The sequence below is a fragment of the Tachysurus vachellii genome, chromosome 4, assembly GCF_030014155.1.
Source record: "Tachysurus vachellii isolate PV-2020 chromosome 4, HZAU_Pvac_v1, whole genome shotgun sequence".
In the NCBI taxonomy this organism is placed as follows: Eukaryota; Metazoa; Chordata; class Actinopteri; order Siluriformes; family Bagridae; genus Tachysurus; species Tachysurus vachellii.
Genome location: NC_083463.1, coordinates 4,215,672 through 4,237,690, shown reverse-complemented (window position 1 = coordinate 4,237,690; position 22,019 = coordinate 4,215,672). Strand labels below are relative to the sequence as shown.

General features: G+C 40.7%; 2 protein-coding genes across 6 annotated transcripts in view; one reads left to right on the top strand and one right to left on the bottom strand.

The window, feature by feature from the left end:
* The first annotated feature begins 678 nt into the window (after nt 1-678).
* slc25a12 (solute carrier family 25 member 12) lies at nt 679-16,663 on the top strand. The gene is made up of 18 exons (XM_060867454.1): nt 679-744; nt 1,490-1,543; nt 5,131-5,276; nt 6,679-6,794; nt 7,480-7,619; nt 7,992-8,138; nt 8,766-8,904; nt 9,067-9,160; nt 9,270-9,354; nt 10,153-10,234; nt 10,563-10,721; nt 10,860-10,912; nt 12,029-12,109; nt 13,617-13,757; nt 13,902-14,040; nt 15,114-15,272; nt 15,651-15,741; nt 16,326-16,663. Exons 1-18 carry the CDS (start codon nt 733-735, stop codon nt 16,519-16,521), a joined length of 2,034 nt encoding a protein of 677 aa, XP_060723437.1. The 5' UTR covers nt 679-732; the 3' UTR covers nt 16,522-16,663.
* A 2,001-nt stretch (nt 16,664-18,664) lies between these two features.
* Nucleotides 18,665-22,019, bottom strand: part of dync1i2b (dynein, cytoplasmic 1, intermediate chain 2b) — an 11,161-nt gene continuing 7,806 nt past the window's right edge. For all 5 annotated transcript variants that reach the window (XM_060867449.1, XM_060867452.1, XM_060867451.1 and 2 more), the window contains 5 exons: nt 21,789-21,922; nt 21,398-21,542; nt 21,169-21,309; nt 20,731-20,856; nt 18,665-20,540 (listed from right to left, as the gene is read on the bottom strand). In XM_060867449.1, the coding sequence (XP_060723432.1) occupies nt 20,427-20,540; nt 20,731-20,856; nt 21,169-21,309; nt 21,398-21,542; nt 21,789-21,922 (660 nt within the window). In that variant the 3' untranslated portion in view covers nt 18,665-20,426. The remainder of the gene's footprint in view (nt 20,541-20,730; nt 20,857-21,168; nt 21,310-21,397; nt 21,543-21,788; nt 21,923-22,019) is intronic.

The window sequence follows — 22,019 nt, the reverse complement described above, 5'->3', positions numbered from 1 at the left end:
CAAATATTAAGTTTTGTAATGTTTTATGTCATAAATTTTCTTTGAGTTAGGGCATGCCGAAAAAGTTTGAGTACCACTTGTCTAAGCCTAGTCATATTTTCGTTATCACTCGATGACTGACATTTTGTCACATTAAACATCTCTCTCCAAACAGGCTTAATAATTTTATTAGCACTAAATAAATTAAAGTGTATTGCATCGGCGATGTTATAGGTCACTTTTAAAATCATGTCATATTTGATATCCTGGCCATTGATGCATTAATCATTGCATCTGTCTTTCAAAGATGTCAACTACAAGGCAACTAAGCGTTCTCTCATTCGCCATGAAAGGAAAGCCCCCTAAAAAGGCCAGGTTGTAGGATGCTGGACCAGAGAAGGTGGCAAAAAGGGTAGGCCCATTGTTGTGTTTGGGTGGGGGGTTGGAGATGTCACTCTCGCCTGTCTTCAGGACTTGAGAGCCCTGATTCTGATTGGTTACCCAACACCTTAACCACTAGACTACCACATAACACCTCTCCAGAAGCGCACTATAAAGTAGAAGCTTTCATGGAGCTGGACATTTGATACCACATCTCATTTGTACAAGCTGTCAGAAGGCAATACCCCGAGCAGTGCACCTAGGTAGGGAGCATCCACGGGTTTGATTGGCTCCTGGTCCCAAAAAAAGCGACAGAAAAGCACCGCGCATGCGTCAAGTTGCCAGTTTTGCTCGAGTGACGTCAGAAGCAGTATGGCGGCCAAGGTGACTCCGGCTTTACACACCCGCTTTATCGAGGAAAAAACGCGCTTTTCGTGCAGCTTTGCGAGTTCTTTCAGAGATTTAGATAGCGGCAGCTGTTTAGATAGAGACTGAGAGTGTGAATGCTGCTGTGTTGTTGTTTGGCTTAGCTTCGGCTAGCTAGTTAGCATGCTTTATGTGTAGCTTTGCTACTCCGTTAGCCGTTAGCAGGATAACAGGGAAATACTTACAGCCATGTAACGGTATAAGTCCTGAAGACTCAAAACATTCACTTTTCATTTGTTTTTATGTCACTTTGGCATTAAATATAGACTCCATTCGTTCCTAAAGGCTACAGCAACCTCATTAAGATTCCAAGTTCATTAGCTTTAATGGGAATAAATATTTGTTTAACCACAGTGATGTAAAATGATGTCTAGTGTCTGGTTTGTTTCCTTAGTCGTGTTTTAATGTTAATCAAGTCACAGACACATCTAAACAGATCTGTACCATAAAGGTCAAGGTGCTTGGTTTAAGCTCATTCAGGTGAAGTGTCCTTGGTGTGTGTGTTTGTTTATTTTAGGATTCCTTGCTTGAAGGTTGAGTGCATGAGGCCTAAGGACTAAGTTGCTTAGTGACTCAGTGTTTATATATTTTACACCAGGGATAATCAGAAAGGAAAAGCGATAGGTTTAGATCTGAAATACGTCTGTGATGTTTGGATCGTTACGGCAGCCTCACTTAGAGCTTTGTGTTTTGTTCTCTTCAGGTGCAGTCTACCAAAAGGGCTGACCCCAACGAGCTCAAAAGCATCTTCCAAAAGGTAAGACTCCACATTTTGACCCCACGTCGGCTGGGTTTCTGTTCGATGATGTACGTACGGACGTAATAAACAACGCCGGATCAGAGCTTGACTGTAATTCTTAACGTTACAGAAATGACAAACTAAACCGTTCGCAACCGAGCAAACGTTACCTTTCCAGATGTTAACAGTGAAAAGTCCAAAATGATACATCTGAGTTATAAATTCTTAGAAGGCGTGACAGAAAACGGCTGACATCCTTTGTTCTGAAACTGTGAGCTTGCAGCACTGAAACATTTCACACTTGCACATTTTTACATAAAAATTATGAAATATACAATATTTCTGTTACACTGTGGAGCTTCTGTCACTATAACAAATTCCTCGCATGTAAAAACATGCCTGGCAATAAAGCACGTTCTCATTCTGACTGGTATCGATGACTGGACGGCGGTTGCTATGGCTACAGGAGCATCTAGGACGTTTTTCTGTCATATACAACTAAAACTTCGCTAGAATCCCAAACCAAGTCGGGATCATCCTCTGTGAGCTGGGATGCACCTCTGATCTAACTGAGTGAGATTGTATTAGGATTAATTCGGATACATTATCAATAGCGAATGTACTAGTTGTATATCTGTATGTGTTTATTTCCTAAGCAGTTTAGTCCAACTGGATTGTGAGAGAAAACAATTGTTTAAGGCTTAGGGGCCTTGCTCTTTTACTAGGCTACATTTTGACCTTGTGGCCTTTTTCTAACAAGCACTGAACCTTCACCACTGGCTGTTATTTTTGCATTATACACCCCCTGATCTTTTACGCACAGACGCACGAACGCGCACTTAAATACAGTATCAGGTATGTGGGTGTTGTATATAAAATATAGAAGCCATTATTTGACTCCCTGTGTAGGCTTTTTAGCGTAAGAAACTGAATCCCACATCACACATGGAGTACATTAAGTATAGACAAATGCATTACAGTATATTGTATGTGGACCTTAACGATAAATTCCAGATGTCTCTCTGCACTGTAATGCCCGAGGCTGTCATGCATTCCTATGTAGGGCAAAGGACATGTTTTAAATAATGCTTTGTACGTTGAGAGATGTTATTTCAACAACAGTGAATGAGCTTTTACATTTTTAATTTATTTTTACTGAAACATTTATTTTAAACTACTATTATTGTATTGATTTTTATTTTGAAGTCTCTTTTGTTTTTAAATTTGAGATTTTTATGTACGTTTAATGCACTTTTTATAATTTTTTTATTTCTATATATTTCATTGTAATTTTGTGCTTTATTTTAAATTTGCTTCATTTACTATTTTTTCATTTCTTTCTTGTTTTTTTTAATCTGTTTTGCATTAGAATTTTGAATAACCTTTTTATTATTATTATTATTATTATTATTATTATTATGCAGTGTGTATTGTTTTTATGTGGTTAATGTACAGTTAAAATCCAGGTAGTTCCTTGTTATCCCTCTAGTTGACCATTGTTTTGAATACGAGTTAAAGCTCCAGCCTTGTCCTCTGTATGAGCAATGTGACTGAGCAGGAATTTCTGGATCACAGTGAGCACTCTCACTTACACAATTTAGTACTTTCTTTAGAAAAAAAAATAGTTCCTCAAATTGTGCACTAGTTCCTTGAAGTACACCCTTGTCTGTATTTGGACAATGGTTAACATTAACATAAAGGTTAACAATGTTTTTGATCATGCAGGACATCAGACGTAAAATCAGACACCTGTCTGTTGTCTCCTTCTTTTTGCTGCTGCCGTAGTTTCTGTGAAGATTCTCCGTCATTCAGGTTCAGTTATCTGAGAGTTACTTGTTAGATCGAAGCATTTGACTCCTCAACCGAGCAACTTCTTCAGTCTGAGAGTAGAAAAAATGTTTGGTTATGCGATAATGTTTTCAGTTGTTACGATGTTGTGCTGTTGTATTCTCAGCGGTTGATAATAATGAAAGTGACGTGACATACGGCTAAGTACGGTGACCCATACTCAGAATTCGTTCTCTGCATTTAACCCATCCAAAGTGCACATACACAGCAGTGAACACACACACACCTTGAACACACACACGGAGCAGTGGGCAGCCATTTATGCTGCGGTGCCCGGGGAGCAGTTGGGGGGGTTCAGTGCCTTGCTCAAGGGCACCTCAGTCGTGGTATTGCCGGCCCGAGACTCGAACCCACAACCTTAGGGTTAGGAGTCAAACTCTCTAACCATTAGGCCACGACTTCAAATAGCAAAGCATTAAATTAAAACGGTTCATAATCCTTCATTTTATTGTAACCTCATAAGTAGAAATTGATATTGATTGAAATGCAGATGGCTCATGTCATGGGACCACAGCTCATGGCATCTGATATAGCAGTTAATATATTCTTTACGAATAAAGCTTCTGTGTCTTAAAATCTCTTGAAATGGACAGATATGTTGAGAATAATAAGGAATACTTGTGGAGGAACATCGAGCTACAGCAGTCCTAAATCAGGAAGTGCTCTGTATAGGGAGGAGTTTAAGGCAAATTAAGTGCGTGCATGCGTGCGCGTGTTCAAAGGCAGCTTTGAAAAGAAGTTGATGAAAACATGGCGACAAAACAGATAGATGTTTCAATGGAAGGTTTCACAGCTTGAAACAGCGGATCAGTTTCAAACATTTTCAAAAAATGAGGTGGTGCTTTATGCAAGTGTTTTATACCATCTTAATGAAAAACTAGGAACTCGTACTGTAGTGTTTTTTAGACACTAAATGACAAGAGAATTAGAAATGTCTTGTATTCAAAAGTTTGCACCCCCATGAACATGCCTGAGTTAACTTGCTGCTCATTAATGTACCACTAAAAGCAATCTAACTTGTCTTTGTACAGTTTAGTTTGTATTGTGCAAAGTAGCTTTACATAAATACAGAAATTCAGGAAAGAAATGATCAAATTAATATTTTAATCTACCCCTAACGAGCAAGCCTGAGGCTATCAAGGAACCAGATTAGAATGGGAACTACAGCTTTATCTGGGCGACACCAGATAGTGTGTGATTACAAATCATTTCCCTTCCATTGTTGTGTGCTAAATGGACAAAAAGTGTAGTTGTACAAACAAAAATTATTCTAGTGATGACACGAAGTCTACCTTTTTAAAACTATTAGTGGCATTATATGTGAAGTTGTGTATAAAGGAGATTCAGCTTTGTGTGTGTAATAAAGCTGTAATTTGCATGCAGCACAATAGAAACAAGCACTCAGGTCATGTCCTTTCTCTCACTTAACACGCCCAGAGACATGAGAGCGGGATTGGTTGGCTCCATCTTTCTCACACTCTGAATGTGTGGCTAAGCCTCAGGTGAAACAGGCGGCGCTCGAGCGGGTTTATCTGACAGCAGTGTTGTGTTGGGACTAGTGTTAATTTTGACTAAAGTGTGTGGTGTTGAAGCCACGTTTTAGCAGTTTTTGTGATTAACAAAGGCAGCGGCTTGAATAAATTCCTCATGAAGTGAATGTACTTTAAGAAGAAAAAAAGCAGGTTATATTTTCCCTTTTGTACTGTGGCTTGATTTGATCTTATTTTGTGTTTGTTGTTTTTCTGTGTTTGTCTCAGTATGCCAGCGTTGTGGATAAAGATGGTGAGCGCTTTATGACCCCCACTGACTTTGTGCAGAAGTATTTGGGCCTCCATACACAGATCCATCACAACCCCAAAACTGTGCAGCTGCTCGCTGGAGTGGCAGACACCACCAAGGATGGGTAAGACCAACACACCTCTGTCTTTTATCACTGTGAGTTTGTGTGTCTGTCTGTGGGGGTGTGTCTCTCTGTCTGTGGGGGTGTGTCTCTCTGTCTGTGGGGGGGGTGTCTCTGTCTGGGGGGGGGGGGTGTCTCTCTGTCTGTGGGGGGGGTGTCTCTCTGTCTGTGGGGGGGTGTCTCTCTGTCTGTGGGGGGGTGTCTCTCTGTCTGGGGGGGGGTGTCTCTCTGTCTGTGGGGGGGTGTCTGTCTCTGTGTGGGGGGGGTGTCTGTCTCTGTGTGGGGGGGGTGTCTGTCTCTGTCTGAGGGAGTGTCTGTCTCTGTCTGAGTGTGTGTGGGGGTGTCTGTGTGTGTGGGGGTGTCTCTCTCCGTCTCTGTCTGTCTGTGGGGGGGTGTCTCTCTGTCTGTGGGGGGGGGGGTGTCTGTCTGAGTGTGTGGGGGTGTCTGTCTCTGTCTGGGGGGAGTGTCTGTCTCTGTCTGAGGGAGTGTCTGTCTCTGTCTGAGTGTGTGGGGGTGTCTGTCTCTGTCTCTCTGTGTGTGGGGGTGTCTGTGTGTGTGGGGGTGTCTCTCTCCGTCTCTGTCTGTCTGTGTGGGGAGGTGTCTCGCTCTGTCTGTGTCCCCGTGTCTGCCTGTCTCCGTCCCCGTGTCTGCCTGTCTCCCCGTGTCTGCCTGTCTGTGTCCCCGTGTCTGCCTGTCTGTGTCCCCGTGTCTGCCTGTCTGTGTCCCCGTGTCTGCCTGTCTGTGTCCCCGTGTCTGCCTGTCTGTGTCCCCGTGTCTGCCTGTCTGTGTCCCCGTGTCTGCCTGTCTGTGTCCCCGTGTCTGCCTGTCTGTGTCCCCGTGTCTGCCTGTCTGTGTCCCCGTGTCTGCCTGTCTGTGTCCCCGTGTCTGCCTGTCTGTGTCCCCGTGTCTGCCTGTCTGTGTCCCCGTGTCTGCGTCCCCGTGTGTGGGTATCTGTATATCTGTGTCTGCAAAACGAATGTTTCTCTGAGCTCCTTCCTGTCTCTTCCAGCCCACTAAAATACATATTTAATCTCCCACATCTAAATGATACATTCTAGTGATCTGTCTTTAGTATCACACACCCTCTTAAACCAGAAATCTCCACATTACAGCCCACGATAGGTGAGGGACAACAGTACTGAAGTACACAGACACCCGTTGAGAAGTATTCGTCTTGTCTGTATTTGCAAAAACATTCATGTTAACAGTCAGCTGTTTATTTTACAGTCGAGAGTGGTTTTAGGGAGATCACATGTCTGTAGCACTTATATATTACCTGCAACATCTGACTTAAAACCTGCACAGGGATTCACAGGGAAGCTCCGCCCTTATACCTTTATCTTAAGTCTCTCTCTCTCTCTCTCTCTCTCTCTCTCTCTTTCTCTCTCTCTCTCTCAATATGAAGGCTGATTTCATTCCAGGAGTTTTTGGCCTTTGAGTCTATTCTCTGTGTGCCAGATGCCCTCTTCATTGTGGCCTTCCAACTGTTCGATAAAACCGGGACCGGAGACATCTCCTTCGGTAAGTGTGCTCATGTTACGTCTCCGATGTCCTCGTGAGCCACCACTACGTATTTTTTTTCTCGGAGTCCTCTCTGATTTGATTTCTTTAATGTTCAGTAAACCTTACAATGATGTAGGTGTTTCAGTCTTGTTTCTGAATGATCTTTAAGGTTATTAGGTCTGTATCCATCACAGACTTCACTGTTTGTTTTAATGCCATAAAACCTCTCTCTTCAGCATCGCGTTCAGTTTCTAACATTCTGCTGTATCACGTTTACTTGAGTAGCTTGTGTCGTTCTTGTACAGACTGAATAGATGACAGGTTATAGAGCTGATGTTCGTGTCCTGCAGATAGAATCAGACTGGTTGTCAGACTGGCCTTTTTTTTATTACCTTTTACACAATACAGAATATAGCCTGGTTTGTTCATTTCCAAGGTTCTCAAAAGAATTGATCATTAATGAACACAAAGCGTGATTTCTCAGCAACACCGTGTTCTAGGGCTGTGTAACTGAATTGATATTCATTGTGAGATTAGCACCAGCTAGTAGATAATGTTTTAATTTCTGAATGTAAAACATTAACGCCGCTCAGCGTACAGCTGTGATACAACATTTTGTCTTTGTTTCTTCCACTTGATCACTCAATCTTTATCTCCCTATCTTTCTGTCCATCTCTCTCTCTCTCGGATTGTCTGTCTGTAGAAAATGTGCGTGATATATTCAGCCAAACAACGGTGCATCACCACATCCCCTTTAACTGGGACTGTGAGTTCATCCGCCTTCACTTCGGCCATGACCGAACCAAACACCTCAGCTACCTGGAGTTCACCCAGTTCCTACAGGTAGCATGCAAATACACACACACACCCCTCATCTACTCTCTCCCATTATTCAGTGCAAAATTCCTGGTCATTTGCTACCTATTTCTGTATAATCTCACTCTTTCTCATATGGTTGTGTGGTTTGATCAGATCACTTCACCTCAGTTAAAATCACAAGCCCGTGTAATTATACATCATGTCCCAGAAGAAAAGAACTGGCAGGACACACTCATTAAAACACACACACACACCTCATTGTTCTGTTTTCCACCCCCACCCCCTTTCAGGGTCATTGTTTCTGCTAAAAGCTTTTCTCTCTAACTAACAGAGCGTTCACATTTGATTTGTCTGACTCTGATTTATTATTTTTTTGTCCATTTATTGTTGCTGTAGGAGCTGCAGTTGGAGCATGCCCGGCAGGCATTTGCACAGAAGGACAAAGCCAAAACCGGGACGATCTCTGCCTTGGACTTCAGTGACATCATGTCCACCATCAGACACCACATGCTGACCCCATTTGTTGAGGAAAATCTTGTCTCAGTAAGTGTGTGTGTGTGTGTGTGTGTTTTAGTGTTTGTTAGGGCTGTACTCTCTAATTTGGGTCTATCAATCGTTACAAGAACCAAACACTAAAAAAACACTACATTCCTTGTCATTGCCCAGAAGACTTTTTTTTTTTTTTGCCTGTAGAGATTTTGTGCTTGTATTAATAAAAGAAAAAGTGGCTTATTTGACACATGCACTGTTGCCATAACAACACTGTAACTTGGATAACTTAACTGTATGCAAAACAGTTGTATGTAACTGTATTCCCAACAAAAAAAAATAATGGCTGGAATATATTTAATAAACAACATGTAATATTAGACTATATGGAATACAATTTTACATCATTTTTACATAGAACAATTTTATATCATTTTTTCAACACCATAGAATAAAAGTTGAGATGTACTGTGACTCCAAATTCGAATCTCAATATATTTTGTAATTCTTAAACTGCATTTGACAATGCAGGTATTTTAAATTATGTTCCTAGAACCTGTAATTACTCTTTACATAATAAGATGGATGGATATTGTTTGTGTGTGCATGTATGTATAAATGTACATGTACACGCTTATGTATTTTAAATGGTTTCGTTGCGATCTTGTTTGCCGTCTCCAGGCAGCAGGAAGCGGGACCTCTCACATGGTCAGCTTCTCCTACTTTAACGCCTTTAACTCACTCCTCAACAACATGGAACTCATTCGAAAAATCTACAGCACGCTCGCCGGCAGCCGCAAAGACACACTCCTCACTAAAGGTACAGCAGTGTGTTCACTGTGTAAAGTCTAATCGATGCGATTTGTCTGCAAGCAATGTTGCTTTCCTGTATGAAAAGGTGTTCGATATGCTCATGATCATCACTGTGTGTTGAGGTTGAAGGTGTATGTTGGGATTATTCTGTCTCTCTCTTGGTCATTAGAGGAGTTTGTCCATGCTGCCAATAAGTTTGGTCAGATCACTCCTATGGAGATCGACATCCTGTATCAGCTCTCTGGCCTCCACTCCCAGACTGGGTAACATATGTGTTTAGAATACATACATGTAGAAATGATATATTTACATGTATTTTGCACTAGATCTGGATACTTTCTTCATTTCTGGCTTCACTTCTGCTCCCTCTAGGCGTCTGAACCTGGCTGATATTGATCGGATAGCTCCTCTGGAGGAGGGCGCGTTGCCTTATCACCTAGCAGAGGCGCAGAAACAGGTGGGGGTGAGAGGGTGGGTGGTTGAGTGGGTGTGGGTGAGCGGCGGTGGGTGGGTGTGTATGAGAGGGGGTGGGTGTGGGTGGGTGTGTATGAGAGGGGGTGGGTGTGTATGGGTGGGGTTGGGTGCGTGTGTATGAGGGGGTGGGTGTGTATGGGTGTGGGTGGGTGTGTATGAGAGGGGTAGATGTAGGTGGGTGTGTATGAGAGGGTGTGGGTGGGTGTGTATGTGTGGTGGTGGGTGCGTGTGTATGAGGTGGGTGTGGTTGGGTGTGTATGAGAGGGGGTGTGTGAGTGGGGGTGGGTGTGTATGGGTGGGGTTGGGTGCGTGTGTATGAGGTGGGTGTGGGTGGGTGTGTATGAGAGGGGGTGTGTGAGTGGGGGTGGGTGTGTATGGGTGTGGGTGGGTGAGTGTGTATGAGGTGGGTGTGGGTGGGTGTGTATGAGAGGGGGTGTGTGAGTGGGGGTGGGTGTGTATGAGAGGGGGTGGGTGCAGGTGGGTGTGTATGAGAGGGGGTGGATGTAGGTGGGTGTGTATTGAGTGGGTGTGGGTGCGTGTGTATGAGGGGGGTGGGTGAGTGGGGGTGGGTGTGTATGTGTGGGTGTGGGTGTGGGTGCGTGTGTATGAGAGGGTGTGGGTGAGTGGGGGTGGGTGCGTGTTTATGAGAGGGGGTGGGTGGGTGAGGGTGTAATAACGTGTTTACTGCAGCATTTTGTTTAAGACTTTTTTGTTTTGTTGTTGTTTATCTTGAGGAATATGAACAAACATGTTTATGTGTCTAACTATTTGTCTTACTCAGATCCACGGTGATGCGGCTCGTCCTGTGTGGCTCCAAGCTGCTGAGTCAGCATATCGCTTCACCCTAGGCTCTATTGCTGGAGGTGAAAGATTACACACACACACACACACACACACGTTTTAGCTCATTTCTGTCTGAATAGATTACATAAAAACACTTTCTTGCACATATAAATTCATTAGTAATATAATTTTATACATATATACACATAAAAGAAATCATAGACCTAACCAATGAAACCTGTCCAGATTCATCTTGAGTTTGTAGTTATATATATAGTTATATATAGTTTTATATATATATACATATACATATATACACACACACATACACATACACACACCCCACCCCCCCACCCCTGGAGCTTAGACTTGACATATACTGTAAATAATGAGTTTGTCTGTGTGTAGCAACGGGAGCGACAGCAGTGTACCCTATAGACCTGGTGAAGACGCGGATGCAGAACCAGCGCTCCACTGGCTCCTTTGTAGGAGAGCTTATGTACAAGAACAGCTTCGACTGCGCCAAGAAAGTCCTACGTTACGAGGGCTTCTTCGGCTTCTACAGAGGTAACACAGCGTGGAAAAGCTCAGTCCTAAAAAGATCATTACACACTGCACATACGCTGTAGGGTAGATCAAACCCAATTTGTTTACCCTGTCGGTGTGGTGTGTGCTGAAGGTAAATTCTGTATCCATCCTGCTTAGGTCTCGTTCCCCAACTCATTGGTGTGGCTCCAGAGAAAGCTATCAAGCTCACTGTAAGTTCTTTTCCTGTTTCTATCGAACCTTCAAACTTTGATATACACAGTCTTATATGAGACTTTGTATTAACCCGATGCAGTATAATCCTTCAGTTTAGAAAAGTATCGAGATAAACACGTTAAGATCTACATGAATTTTTTACTTTGAACGATCAAACATTTAGGTCACATGTCTTGTTTGTTTTTGCTGGTAAACATGATAAAATTGTTCAAATCTGGGCTGAAATCAACAGACTTATGTTACAAATCTAAACTTACAAAGCACCGTTTCACAAAGGAAAGCTACATAATTTTATTGATTGAATAATTTTCGTTGCACTTTTCTAATTCAGAGATGGAAGTTTTCTGAGTTTTACCATACAACAGATTGCAGCATAAGCATGTAACTAAAATGTTCCAGTAGGAGGCACTGAAGCACCACTCACAAAAGAGAGACTACACACATTGCAGTGTGAAATTGGGGCACAGATGCCTTTATTATCGCCACATATACATTACAGAACAGTGGAATTCTACATGTATCCCAACTGAGAAAGTTGGGGTCAGAGTGAAGGGGTAGCTATGATAGTGCCTCTGAGCACGAAGGTTTAAGGGACTTGCTCAACTGCCCAACAGTTGCAGCTTGGCGGTACTGGGGCTTGAACGCCAACCCTCTCAACAACAGCCCAGAGCCACCACTGCCCCTGAAACCCCTAACAAAGCAGTTGGGGAAAATACAGCAATCAGTGTATTTCTAAAGGTATTAGTTAATTATTTTATTTTTTGCTTTATTGCAGTGCATAGCGACTTCACTGTTTTGTTTTGTTTTTACACACAAACGAGCTAAATTATGTACCATCAAAGTGGCACCCTCAAACATACAGCATTTTAATTTTTAGTATGTTTCTACCTAAACAGGGGTATGTAGTATAGCTTTATACTAGTAAGGTAATTACAGTTAAATTATATAGTTGATCCTGTCCAGATTTAAGGGTATAAGGTAATGGTACTGCCTCAGTGACCAGGAGAGGTACAATTTAATTAGCCTTTGTTTATTTGTTTTTGTTGTTGTTATTTTTTGCACTTATAAAATAGACTACACAAGTTTAACATTGACTGTTTTTAATCTTACAGGTGAACGACTTTGTGAGAGATAAATTCACTGAAAAAGATGGTTTGATCCCTCTCCCTGCTGAGATTCTGGCTGGTGGATGTGTGAGTATCAGGATGTGAGGGTGTGCAGATGTATATGCCAAACATGCATCCTTTGTTGTGCTCCTTCTCGTCTGTTGTATAGTTTATTAGTAGGAATTTTCAGCTGCTGAGTTGTCTCCATTCCCTGGACATTTGGCTTAGGATTTGAATCCCGGATAGAATTTTGATTTTAAAGGCAACACTACGGTGGCCGAGAAGTGCAAAACACATTAACAAATCCAAAAACACAACGACAAGTCAGACAACCCGGAAGAGGTAGGTATAATTTGTGAATGGAAACTTACCGATCATCGGACGAGACACCTTTCAGATTTGTTAATGTGTTTTCAGATTTGTTAATTTGTTTTACACTTCTTGGCCACCATACAAAGCAGACAAAAGTCTGTTTAGATAAGGGACGAGAGCTACAGAAAAATCTCAGTGATGTTGCTTAGTGTACAATGTAGTAATTATTATCCACTCTCATAGCTTTGATATGTCTTAAAAAACTAATGTCCTTTTATTCTAAGAGTTTATTTTAGAGTTTGTGCTTGATCATTAAGTAGGTCTTTTTTTTTAAAAGGTCTATGTTTTTTGCATATTAAAACGTAACTGGTATGAAACACTGTATGAAGACGATAAAAGCCTTCAAGACTTTGACAGACTTAGTAGATTTGGCTGGGAGCTAAAATGGCAGAGACACAATAATAATAATTAATTAATTACTCAGCATCTCCATGAAGGGCCAAAGTCAATATTTTCTTTACAGCTTTTTAGAAAATGGGGCATAATATTGCAGGAGTATGTCTGTTGCAATCATTGTGGATATAATTGAGGTGAATGACTAAAACCATTAAGTATATAGCTTATGAATTGGCCTTGAAGGACCTGAGAACCAGATTCCTCTGGATAGTCTACACAATGTTGCCCATGCAGTGTTGAGAGCTGTCCATGGTGCTGAAATACCAGCTCTCAGGTCTACTGGTACACTTGCATCTGGCATCACATCATGGAAGGCACATGCTATAACATCAGCACACTTTTACTCCATGGCCCTTTTTAATGAATCCATAAAACTTTTTAATGGTTGAATAGTGAGAGTGAACTATTTCTATATTTTCAATCTAATTTCATGGTTAATGTACAGTACTGTGCAAAAGGCAGGTTATTTATCTATTTTGTTATAGTTGTTTATTTTGTGATTTATGCATTATTGAGTCAGTCCAAAAACTTTCCCCTCAAATGTATAAGAAAAAAATGTTGCAGAAAAAATGTTTGGATGTTTTTTGTTTTTTTGTTTTTTAAAAATATCATGCAAGCACCACTTTTCAGACTAAAAGACAACGAAGGCTGTAAAAATATCCGTTCAGCCGTATAAACTCATTTACTTGGAAGCTGTTAAAAATGAAAGGTGTTTAAAAATTGTCTATAAATGACATGCATCAAGTACAACACTGTTTTTATAGCAAGTAATTAAGTACAGAATAAGTTCATTTATAATTAATTGTGTATTTTCCCTCTTCAATAGGCCGGCGCCTCTCAGGTGATTTTCACCAATCCCCTTGAGATTGTAAAGATTCGTCTCCAGGTTGCCGGTGAGATCACCACAGGTCCCAGAGTGAGCGCGCTCAGTGTGATCCGAGACCTGGGTTTCTTCGGCCTCTATAAGGTAACATACACCCTGCAAATCTCAGCATGATGGCATCCAAAGGTCAAGCGCACAAGGCCAAGTTTCCGTTTATATAGTTATTATTTTTTTTTGCTAACACTGTGATTTACACGTCTGACTACTGATTTAATCGTTGTCATATAGGGTGCGAAGGCTTGTTTCCTGCGTGATATTCCCTTTTCTGCAATTTACTTCCCCGTGTATGCTCACACTAAATCAATGCTCGCTGATGAGGAAGGGAGACTCGGGCCGCTGCAGCTGCTCACTGCCGGAGCCATCGCAGGTAAACATGTCACTCATTCACTATTTGACATCATCTTATGAACATCAAAGAAAATGTTCAAGTGTGAGTCTTAAGTTCATGTTCTACAACAGCGCTCTTTTGCCCCTTTTCCACCGAGGCAGTTTGAGTTCTGGTTCGGAGCCTAATTTAGAACCAGTTCTTTCTTTTTCGACAGCCAAAGCACCGGCTCTGAACCAGGAAAAGTGGTTCTTAAGTAGCACCAAAACGTTGCTGGTCTAGACTTAAGAACCGCTTGTGTCAGGGGCTGTGGGCGGGGCTACTGTTAGCGCCTTTGATAATTTACCTCAATCTCCCGAGACCCGTATGTTACTGTTGTGTACATTACAAATTCTACTGACTGTTTCTCTTAATTCATAGCTGATAACTATAAATTTAATCAGTGTTTTCAAGGAAGCAGTTAGGCAAAAGAATTATAACTAAAAGTCCTCATATAAGGTTGGTACAATAAATATATATAGCCAATGAAGTTGTGAGAAAAGGTTATGTCCTCATATGAGCACATTCGGGTCTCAAGAGGAAGAAGTATACTAATGTTTAATACACTTTTACTTTACCGCAATATGATCAATTATCAGCACACATGATAGTAAGTAGCTACATGCTAAGGTTAACTTTTTTCTGTGTTAATGATAAAATAACGTTATGTACTTTCTCGATTACAACCTCCGTTTATACAGATTACATGGAGCTGCACGTACACGTTGTATTCTCCGAGTTTGGATGCTAATGTAGGTTTACAAAGCCATGAGCATTAACAGTAAAGCAACATCCACCATTGTTGATGTGTTTGTGTTTGCCGCTGCTGTGCTAACGTTGCTGTGTAACGTGACCCGTATACAGTGACGTCAGACTCGGCTCTGTGACGGCTCTCTAACCGATGGAAAGGCAAACTGGTTCTTAGAAGGTTCGAAAGTGGAACCAACTTTGAACCAGCACCAGGTTCTTTTTGGTGGAAAAGGAGTATTTAATACTCAAAGCTAATTGGTCAGACAAAATGAGCATATGACCTCTAACATTGATTCCTGAACATTTTTGACTCTTCCATTGAACAGGAGTCCCGGCTGCCTCACTGGTCACCCCCGCTGATGTCATCAAAACGCGACTGCAGGTCGCGGCTCGTGCAGGACAGACCACCTACAACGGGGTAATCGACTGTTTCCGTAAGATCATGAGAGAGGAGGGCTTCAGGGCTTTATGGAAAGGAGCTGGAGGTAAAACTGCAATTGTATTTAGTACATAAAAAAACTAAAACAGAATTAATTTTAAAATTAATCCTCATAAGCACCTCGGTTTAACAAAACTGATGCAATTCCGTTTCTCTCAACGAGAGCTGGAGTTTGCAGAGTGACTGAACTACTGCGATGCAGCAATGATGTCCTTTTTTCATCCCACTGAAAATAAAATAGATTTTATGTGCCTGATTGTTAAAAGCGCTGTACAAATCAAAGGTTATTATTATTTTTAGGCAAATCAAACAATGTCACAGCAGGTTTATATACATTTTTAGATGTTATACATTTGATGAGCACAGACAGTAAGAGTGAATAATCAGAGGCTTAAGTTTCCTGTGTTTTCTCTTTCTCCGCTAGCTCGTGTTTTCCGCTCATCACCTCAGTTCGCTGTGACCCTGGTGACCTACGAACTCCTGCAGAGATGGTTCTATGTGGACTTCGGTGGACAGTAAGTACCGATGAATCCTCGCTTCCCATCCAAGTCTTGCATCAATACACGCATCAAATTATCAAATCACTTGTTATTTTGGTTTCTCGTCATCATTTCCCACACATCTCGCTGTTATACTGGAAGCAACATGAGCGTCCTGAGACATACGGAGATGGATGTAGATGTACTGTAAGGGCTTGCCATCAGACATGGTGGATGATTAGAGACGTACAGTTTAATCTGTTAACGTTAAGACCAACTAGCAAAGGATGTCAGTGCAGACTGATTGCTTGAAAGAAATTCAAAGTAGATTGATGTATTAACACAAAAAAACTGACTTAATATCTTTTTGTACCGAATTCTTTGCTGCAGCAAATGCATTTGTGAGTTATCTATTAGCTGCCACTACATAACACAATGTCAGTCTTATTGCTAATCATAAGCTGATGTTAAAGCCTGAAAATCGAATCGTCTCCCTTCAGTCTTGTTAGTTTTGTATACGAATAATTTTATGTATCCCTGCTCTTGTGAAACATAATCGAACAGCGTTTATAGCGAAGCCATGCAAAACCTGACCTCTGACCTTTCTTCTGTCTCTACAGTCGTCCGTCAGGTTCAGAGCCGACGCCGAAGTCTCGTATCTCTGAGCTCCCCCCGGTGAACGCAGAGCACGTCGGAGGTTACCGGTTGGCCGCCGCTACGTTCGCTGGCGTCGAGAGCAAATTCGGACTCCACCTTCCCAAATTCAAATCATCCGGCGTGGTCAGCATCCAGCCCTCTAAAGAGGCGGCTTCTTAAACAGGCCCCGCCCACTCGGGTCCTGTCCTCCAGAGGCTGTGTACGCGTGTCCGTCATCCAGTCTGCTTTGCTCCTGTTTTTAGTTTCTGTTGTTGTTGTTGTTGTCGTTGTTGTGTGGTGGGGGAGACAATGGGTTTTATTTACTGATAGGAGTTCATCAGTGCCTCCTCTGTTACAACTGAATGTTTCAGTTCATGTATTATAATAATGCGGTTAGCCTTTTTTTTTTTTTAAATGACTGATAAAACCAATAAGTTTTCCCCCTGCAACTTCAAAGCGAACTCAGGTGATGTGGGACAGCTGTGGTTGCCAAATCCTCTTCGATTCATCCAATGACCATTGCACGCATGTGTGTATATACTTATACATAAGTTACTGATTGCTTCGGGATGATGATGAGGGATTTGGCAGCTTTAAAACCATCGAGACTGATAGTCAGTCAATCTGACATTGTTGATCAAACTTATTTGAAACATTAGGTATGAAAAGTAAACATAGTGACATTGAAATTGTCATGTTCTCTGAGTCAGTAGTGTAGTTCATTTGACTGAACTAACAGCATTTTTTTTTTTTTATTCAGATATTTAGTGGGGGGTTTTTTTCCCTGCCAGCTTTTCACGTTGTTACATTCCATACCTGCTACAATAAATATACCTCCTCTTACTAACGACGAGACCAATCGAACGCCGAGTCCGCTGTTACTGAGTGGAAACATTTAGAACCACAAAAGTCAAAAACTATATCACTTTTTTGTTTTTCCAGCTAATACTGAGCTTAAGATGCAACTGATGATCTCACTCAGTGATGTGACTTCATACAAGAAAGAAAATGACTCCATCCCTTTGTTTTAGGGCAAAAATAAAACACAGAAGTGAAATCTGCCCATTCAGTCTAATAATTCATGTGGATGGCTAGAACACATCTGCATGTAAGTAAAACCCAGGAGTTTGGCTGTAACATTTAATTTAATCCAAACCTAATCCTTCAGCCAGGACTTGTTTAGCGTGTGTGTGTGTGTGTGTTAGATGATGAATTGAGCTGATTTCTTAAATAAAATAACTGAACAACGTTATAATTCTGCACACTGCATCATCCGCATTCCCACCACTATGCCTGGAAGGGGAACTTTGTGTATGTTACATTTTATTTATATTCCTGTTTGAATTCCTAAATTTCACGTTGACAGGCAGCTATCATGCACACGCTCGCTCTGATGAGCTTTAAGATGGAATATTTTCTTTAAGATTGAATCCTTCTGTCCCACGTGACCTGAGTTTCCTGTGCTCATGTTTGTGTATATGCTCCATCTAATCCTCTCACTCCTCTTTATTGTTGTTATTATTTTTGCTGGTGTTTAGGAAGTTCCTCCTCTTTCTTTTCCTCCTCCTCCTCCTCTTGCGTTATTGAAGCATGCTCTCTGTAGAGCCCCTCCTCTTCCTTCCCCGCCTCCCCATAATGCTTTGCGTAGGTTGCACATGACCTGTACATAGTTGTACATCTCTTTTGCACAGAGGAGCGCGGTGCACTCGTCTTCATCTCGGCCTCTCACTGACGCGTGTACAGAGGTTCCCAAAGTTCTGCTCACTGATCAAAATCACATCGAATATAATACGGAAATAATAATCGACCCGATGAGAATGTTTAGGAGATAATTTAAATGCATTTCATTCTTGTATTGTATTTTATGGAAATAAATCATGAACAGTTAAAATTTTAAACCCAGACTGAGCTTTATTTCAATCCATCTTAACATTATTTAGTAATTAATTAATAATATATTATTAATGTAATATATAATTCATTAATTTTATCTTTTATTCTGGTTTGGAGAGATTCATTTTAATTTTAGGTCATAAATTAAACAGTGTGTGGAATTTATATGTTAATCTCCAAACTTGAGTCTCTTAATGAGGAATATTATATAACTTTTCCTTTAAATATTAAACCTTATTATTCAAGATATCTTCTAGTAAGATAGATTTGAACAGCGTGTCTATAGAGACGATTGTTTGTGTTAATAGAAACCTTTCTTGTAGCTCCACAACTGCAAGAGCTGCTGTTAGAGAAAAGAAATTCTTTGTGAAATTGTATTTAGATTCAAGACAAGTTACAGAGAGAAAGAGACACGCTTTACATTCCTAAGTGGAGTAAAAAGTTATTTTAATGTAGTACAAGAAAGTGTGAAACAGTATGTGAAACACCAGCCTGTAAACGATACAGGATGTAAATATTAGCATGTTCACGTGATGTCAGAATTACAGGAACGACAGAAGTCGCAGTTCAGAGAGAAAACAAATGTTAACACTCGCTTTTCAGTCGCTGTAGAGTTCTGTGATTTAGCTGTGTAGCTAATTCTGGAAAAAAATAAAGCTAAAACATGGTTTAACTAGCATTATTAAATCATATTTTTCAGCATATCCGTTACACGTAAGTTTCGATCATTAGCGTAATTCTGACGTTAAGTGAACGTGCTACAGGTTACACACCAGCCTTTTCATTTTAGTAATGAAGAAGAAGTATAAAAAGATATAAATATCAGTGGTTAAAAGCATCACTGAACACATTTACACCAAAGTAGAAATTTTTCAGATGAAAATCTTCAATGCTAATCTTATCAAAAGGAGTAATAATCAATCAATGATACCTTTTTAAAATAATTTAGGAAAGTTTCAGTGAAAACTTAAAAAGCATAGATCATATTTTTTTTTTTTATTACACACATATTTACTGCATGGCTCAGAGTCGAATCACACACAGTATTGATTCTCTAGTGAGTGTAGATGAATTAAATGTTAGTGTTGAGCAGAAAGAACAGATCACTGTGTTACTAGAGTGAGAAGAGAAGAGAAGAGTTGATTTTCCACAGGATCGGGAACTATTTTCTTGGACAAAATGGCCACCGGAAACTGTTTCCCTCACGCTCAGGTAATATGTCAGCTATTTTGAAAAACTGTGGCTACGTCTGTTACACAGAACACAACTTCATTTAACTTCATTTCACTTAACAAACATCAGCATTCCAGTGTTATGCTAGGCTAGTTCATCAAAACAGTAATCCACAAATCATAAGATGGGGATTTTATAAAAATGGGATTCAAACAGTCTAAGAAGTTTTTATTTTATTTAATTTAAACAACATATCTTCCGGATTATAAATCAAACCCTAAAAAAATAAATATACACGTAATTTTGTTGTGTAAATCATAAACTAGCGTTGATTAGCGAACTCACACCGAAAGACACATTTTAAGTTAAACCTCTGTTATTTGAAACATAATTATTTAAAAATGTTTCCCCTATGAAATTTTACCTCAGAAAATCTTTAGTGAACATAGTTAACATTAGCTAGATACATGTTTAACACTGCAACCTTCTTGTTTCAGACTTCTGTTAGCTCTGTTTGTGGCTACAGTGATGCTAATGCATGTATAAAATGGAAATTTACAGGGTTTTATATCGGTGTCAAGTCAACTGTAGTGTTAATTTAATTTAGTTTAAAATGCTAAAGCAAATTATCGTAAAAATACAAAACAACTCTGCAAATCACAATAAAACAAAAATAGAAATTACAATATGTCCATCCTGCTAGAGGAAAAAAGATGTCTTATAGCCCAGAAAATAGAGAGGTTCATCAGTGCACCGATTAATATAATGGTTTCTAGTTGATTAGTGCTAGCATTAGCTCTCGTTATCTTCCTTATTTTAAACACATCCCTTAACTTCTTTTATTGTGCTTTTCACACTAGTCAGGCTTTTTCCATCCTGTCACCTGGACAGATTAAAGTGGAAGAGATTAGAGCAGTGAAGGGAAGCTCGAGATCACTCAGGAAGCTTTAGACTCGTTCTACAGAAATATAACTGTGACTGTGAGTGTGAAGGTCATAGTCGACTGCATGGGAGCCAAATCAGGCAGCAAGGCGCTGGGTTGCCAGATCCTCCTCCTCCTCCTGGTTCTCTCCGAGTTCGCTGAGTGTTTTAAGGAAGCTGGTCCATTCGTCCTGCCGCGGCACGGCGATTTGCTGCAGGGGGGATAAAATACACTCGTTAATAAACAGACTATAAACTCGGGGACATCGACACAACAAACACTGAGGGTTTAAGTAACCTCAAACCTTTTTGCAACATATACATGCATTTTAAATCACATGACTGAAGCTTTAAATATTATTTTATGATTATTTATAATTATTTTTATTGTGTGTGTCTCACCTCTCCTACGTCGTAGATGTGTACACGACCCTCAGAATCACCGACGGCAACCTCTCTGCCAGAATTGGCCCAGCGCACGCGGTTTAGCGCAGGGTTCCCCTCTACTGTCACTGAAGCTGAGGGAACCTAACAAAACACACACACAATCCAAAAGATACCAAACGAGATACTTAAGAATTACATGGAGGTGTCTGTGTGTGTGTTTTGTATCTGAGTGGTATATTTACTACCTCGTGTCCCCACAAAACTAGAAATATCCGACGATTGACCTTGACCTTGTGGGGACATTTGGCCTTGACTTTTGAAAAAATAAATTTTAATGTCTATAAAACAATTAAAACCAAAGCCAAAAGGTTTTCTTAAGGGTAGGTGTAGCACAGCATTAATAATTATATCAGTGGAAGGTTCTAATATGTATAGGCAGATGTGTGTGTAAACCTCAGTCTCGTTGTTGAGGTTCCACAAGTCAAGGTGTCCGACTCCGTCGACGCAGGCAAAGAGTGCAGGGTGAGCAGGAGACCACATGACGTCATACACGTAGTCAGAGTTGTCCTCGAATGAGTACAGAGGCTTAGTGTTCTATAGAGACACACACAGACATCCTCTTAATACACAGTGAAATAGCCTATCTATTCTGTGTGTGTGTGTGTGTGTGTGTGTGTGTTACCCTGGTGCTCCACAGCTTGACGGTCCAGTCGAAAGAAGAAGTCACAAACAGGTGAGAGAAATCAACAGGTCCGGTGGCTGTATGGCAGTCAAGCCCTGTAACTGGGCCATGATGACCCTCGAACATCTCGCTTATCCCTGCTTTACTACACACAAATACAAAAATACATTTTAATCCCTAGAAATGGATTAAGTAATTTAAGTGTTTACCAATTCAACACTGCTGCGTATTCGGCGAAAGCTTTAATCATTAGTAATTACGTTGTTATTACACAGTTGTTACATTGTAATAATGTCTAGCAAGAATATTATAGTATTTATTTATACTGTTGGCATCGCAATCTAGTTTATGTCAAAATGCCTATGCATCACACACACACAAACACACACACCTGCCGTGTCTGCAGGCAGTATAGACCGTTCCGTCCTCACTGCCCACCACAAAGTTATTAACATCACCCAGAGGAAATGCCATAGATGTCACCGCCACAGGTCTAGACTGCTTAAACACCAGCTCCAGACTGTCCTACACACACATACATAATAACAAGTGTGTTATTTCCTGGTTTTGAAATGATCATGCATATCTCCAGGTATACAGGTAAGTTAAATGCAATGCTTTA

What these genes read in the sequence shown, in the direction of transcription:
- slc25a12 (XM_060867454.1), top strand. An exon ending in TTGAGGAAAATCTTGTCTCA is followed by an intron (nt 8,139 to 8,765) that starts GTAAGTGTGTGT and finishes TGCCGTCTCCAG; the next exon opens with GCAGCAGGAAGCGGGACCTC. An exon ending in GTTTCTTCGGCCTCTATAAG is followed by an intron (nt 13,758 to 13,901) that starts GTAACATACACC and finishes GTTGTCATATAG; the next exon opens with GGTGCGAAGGCTTGTTTCCT.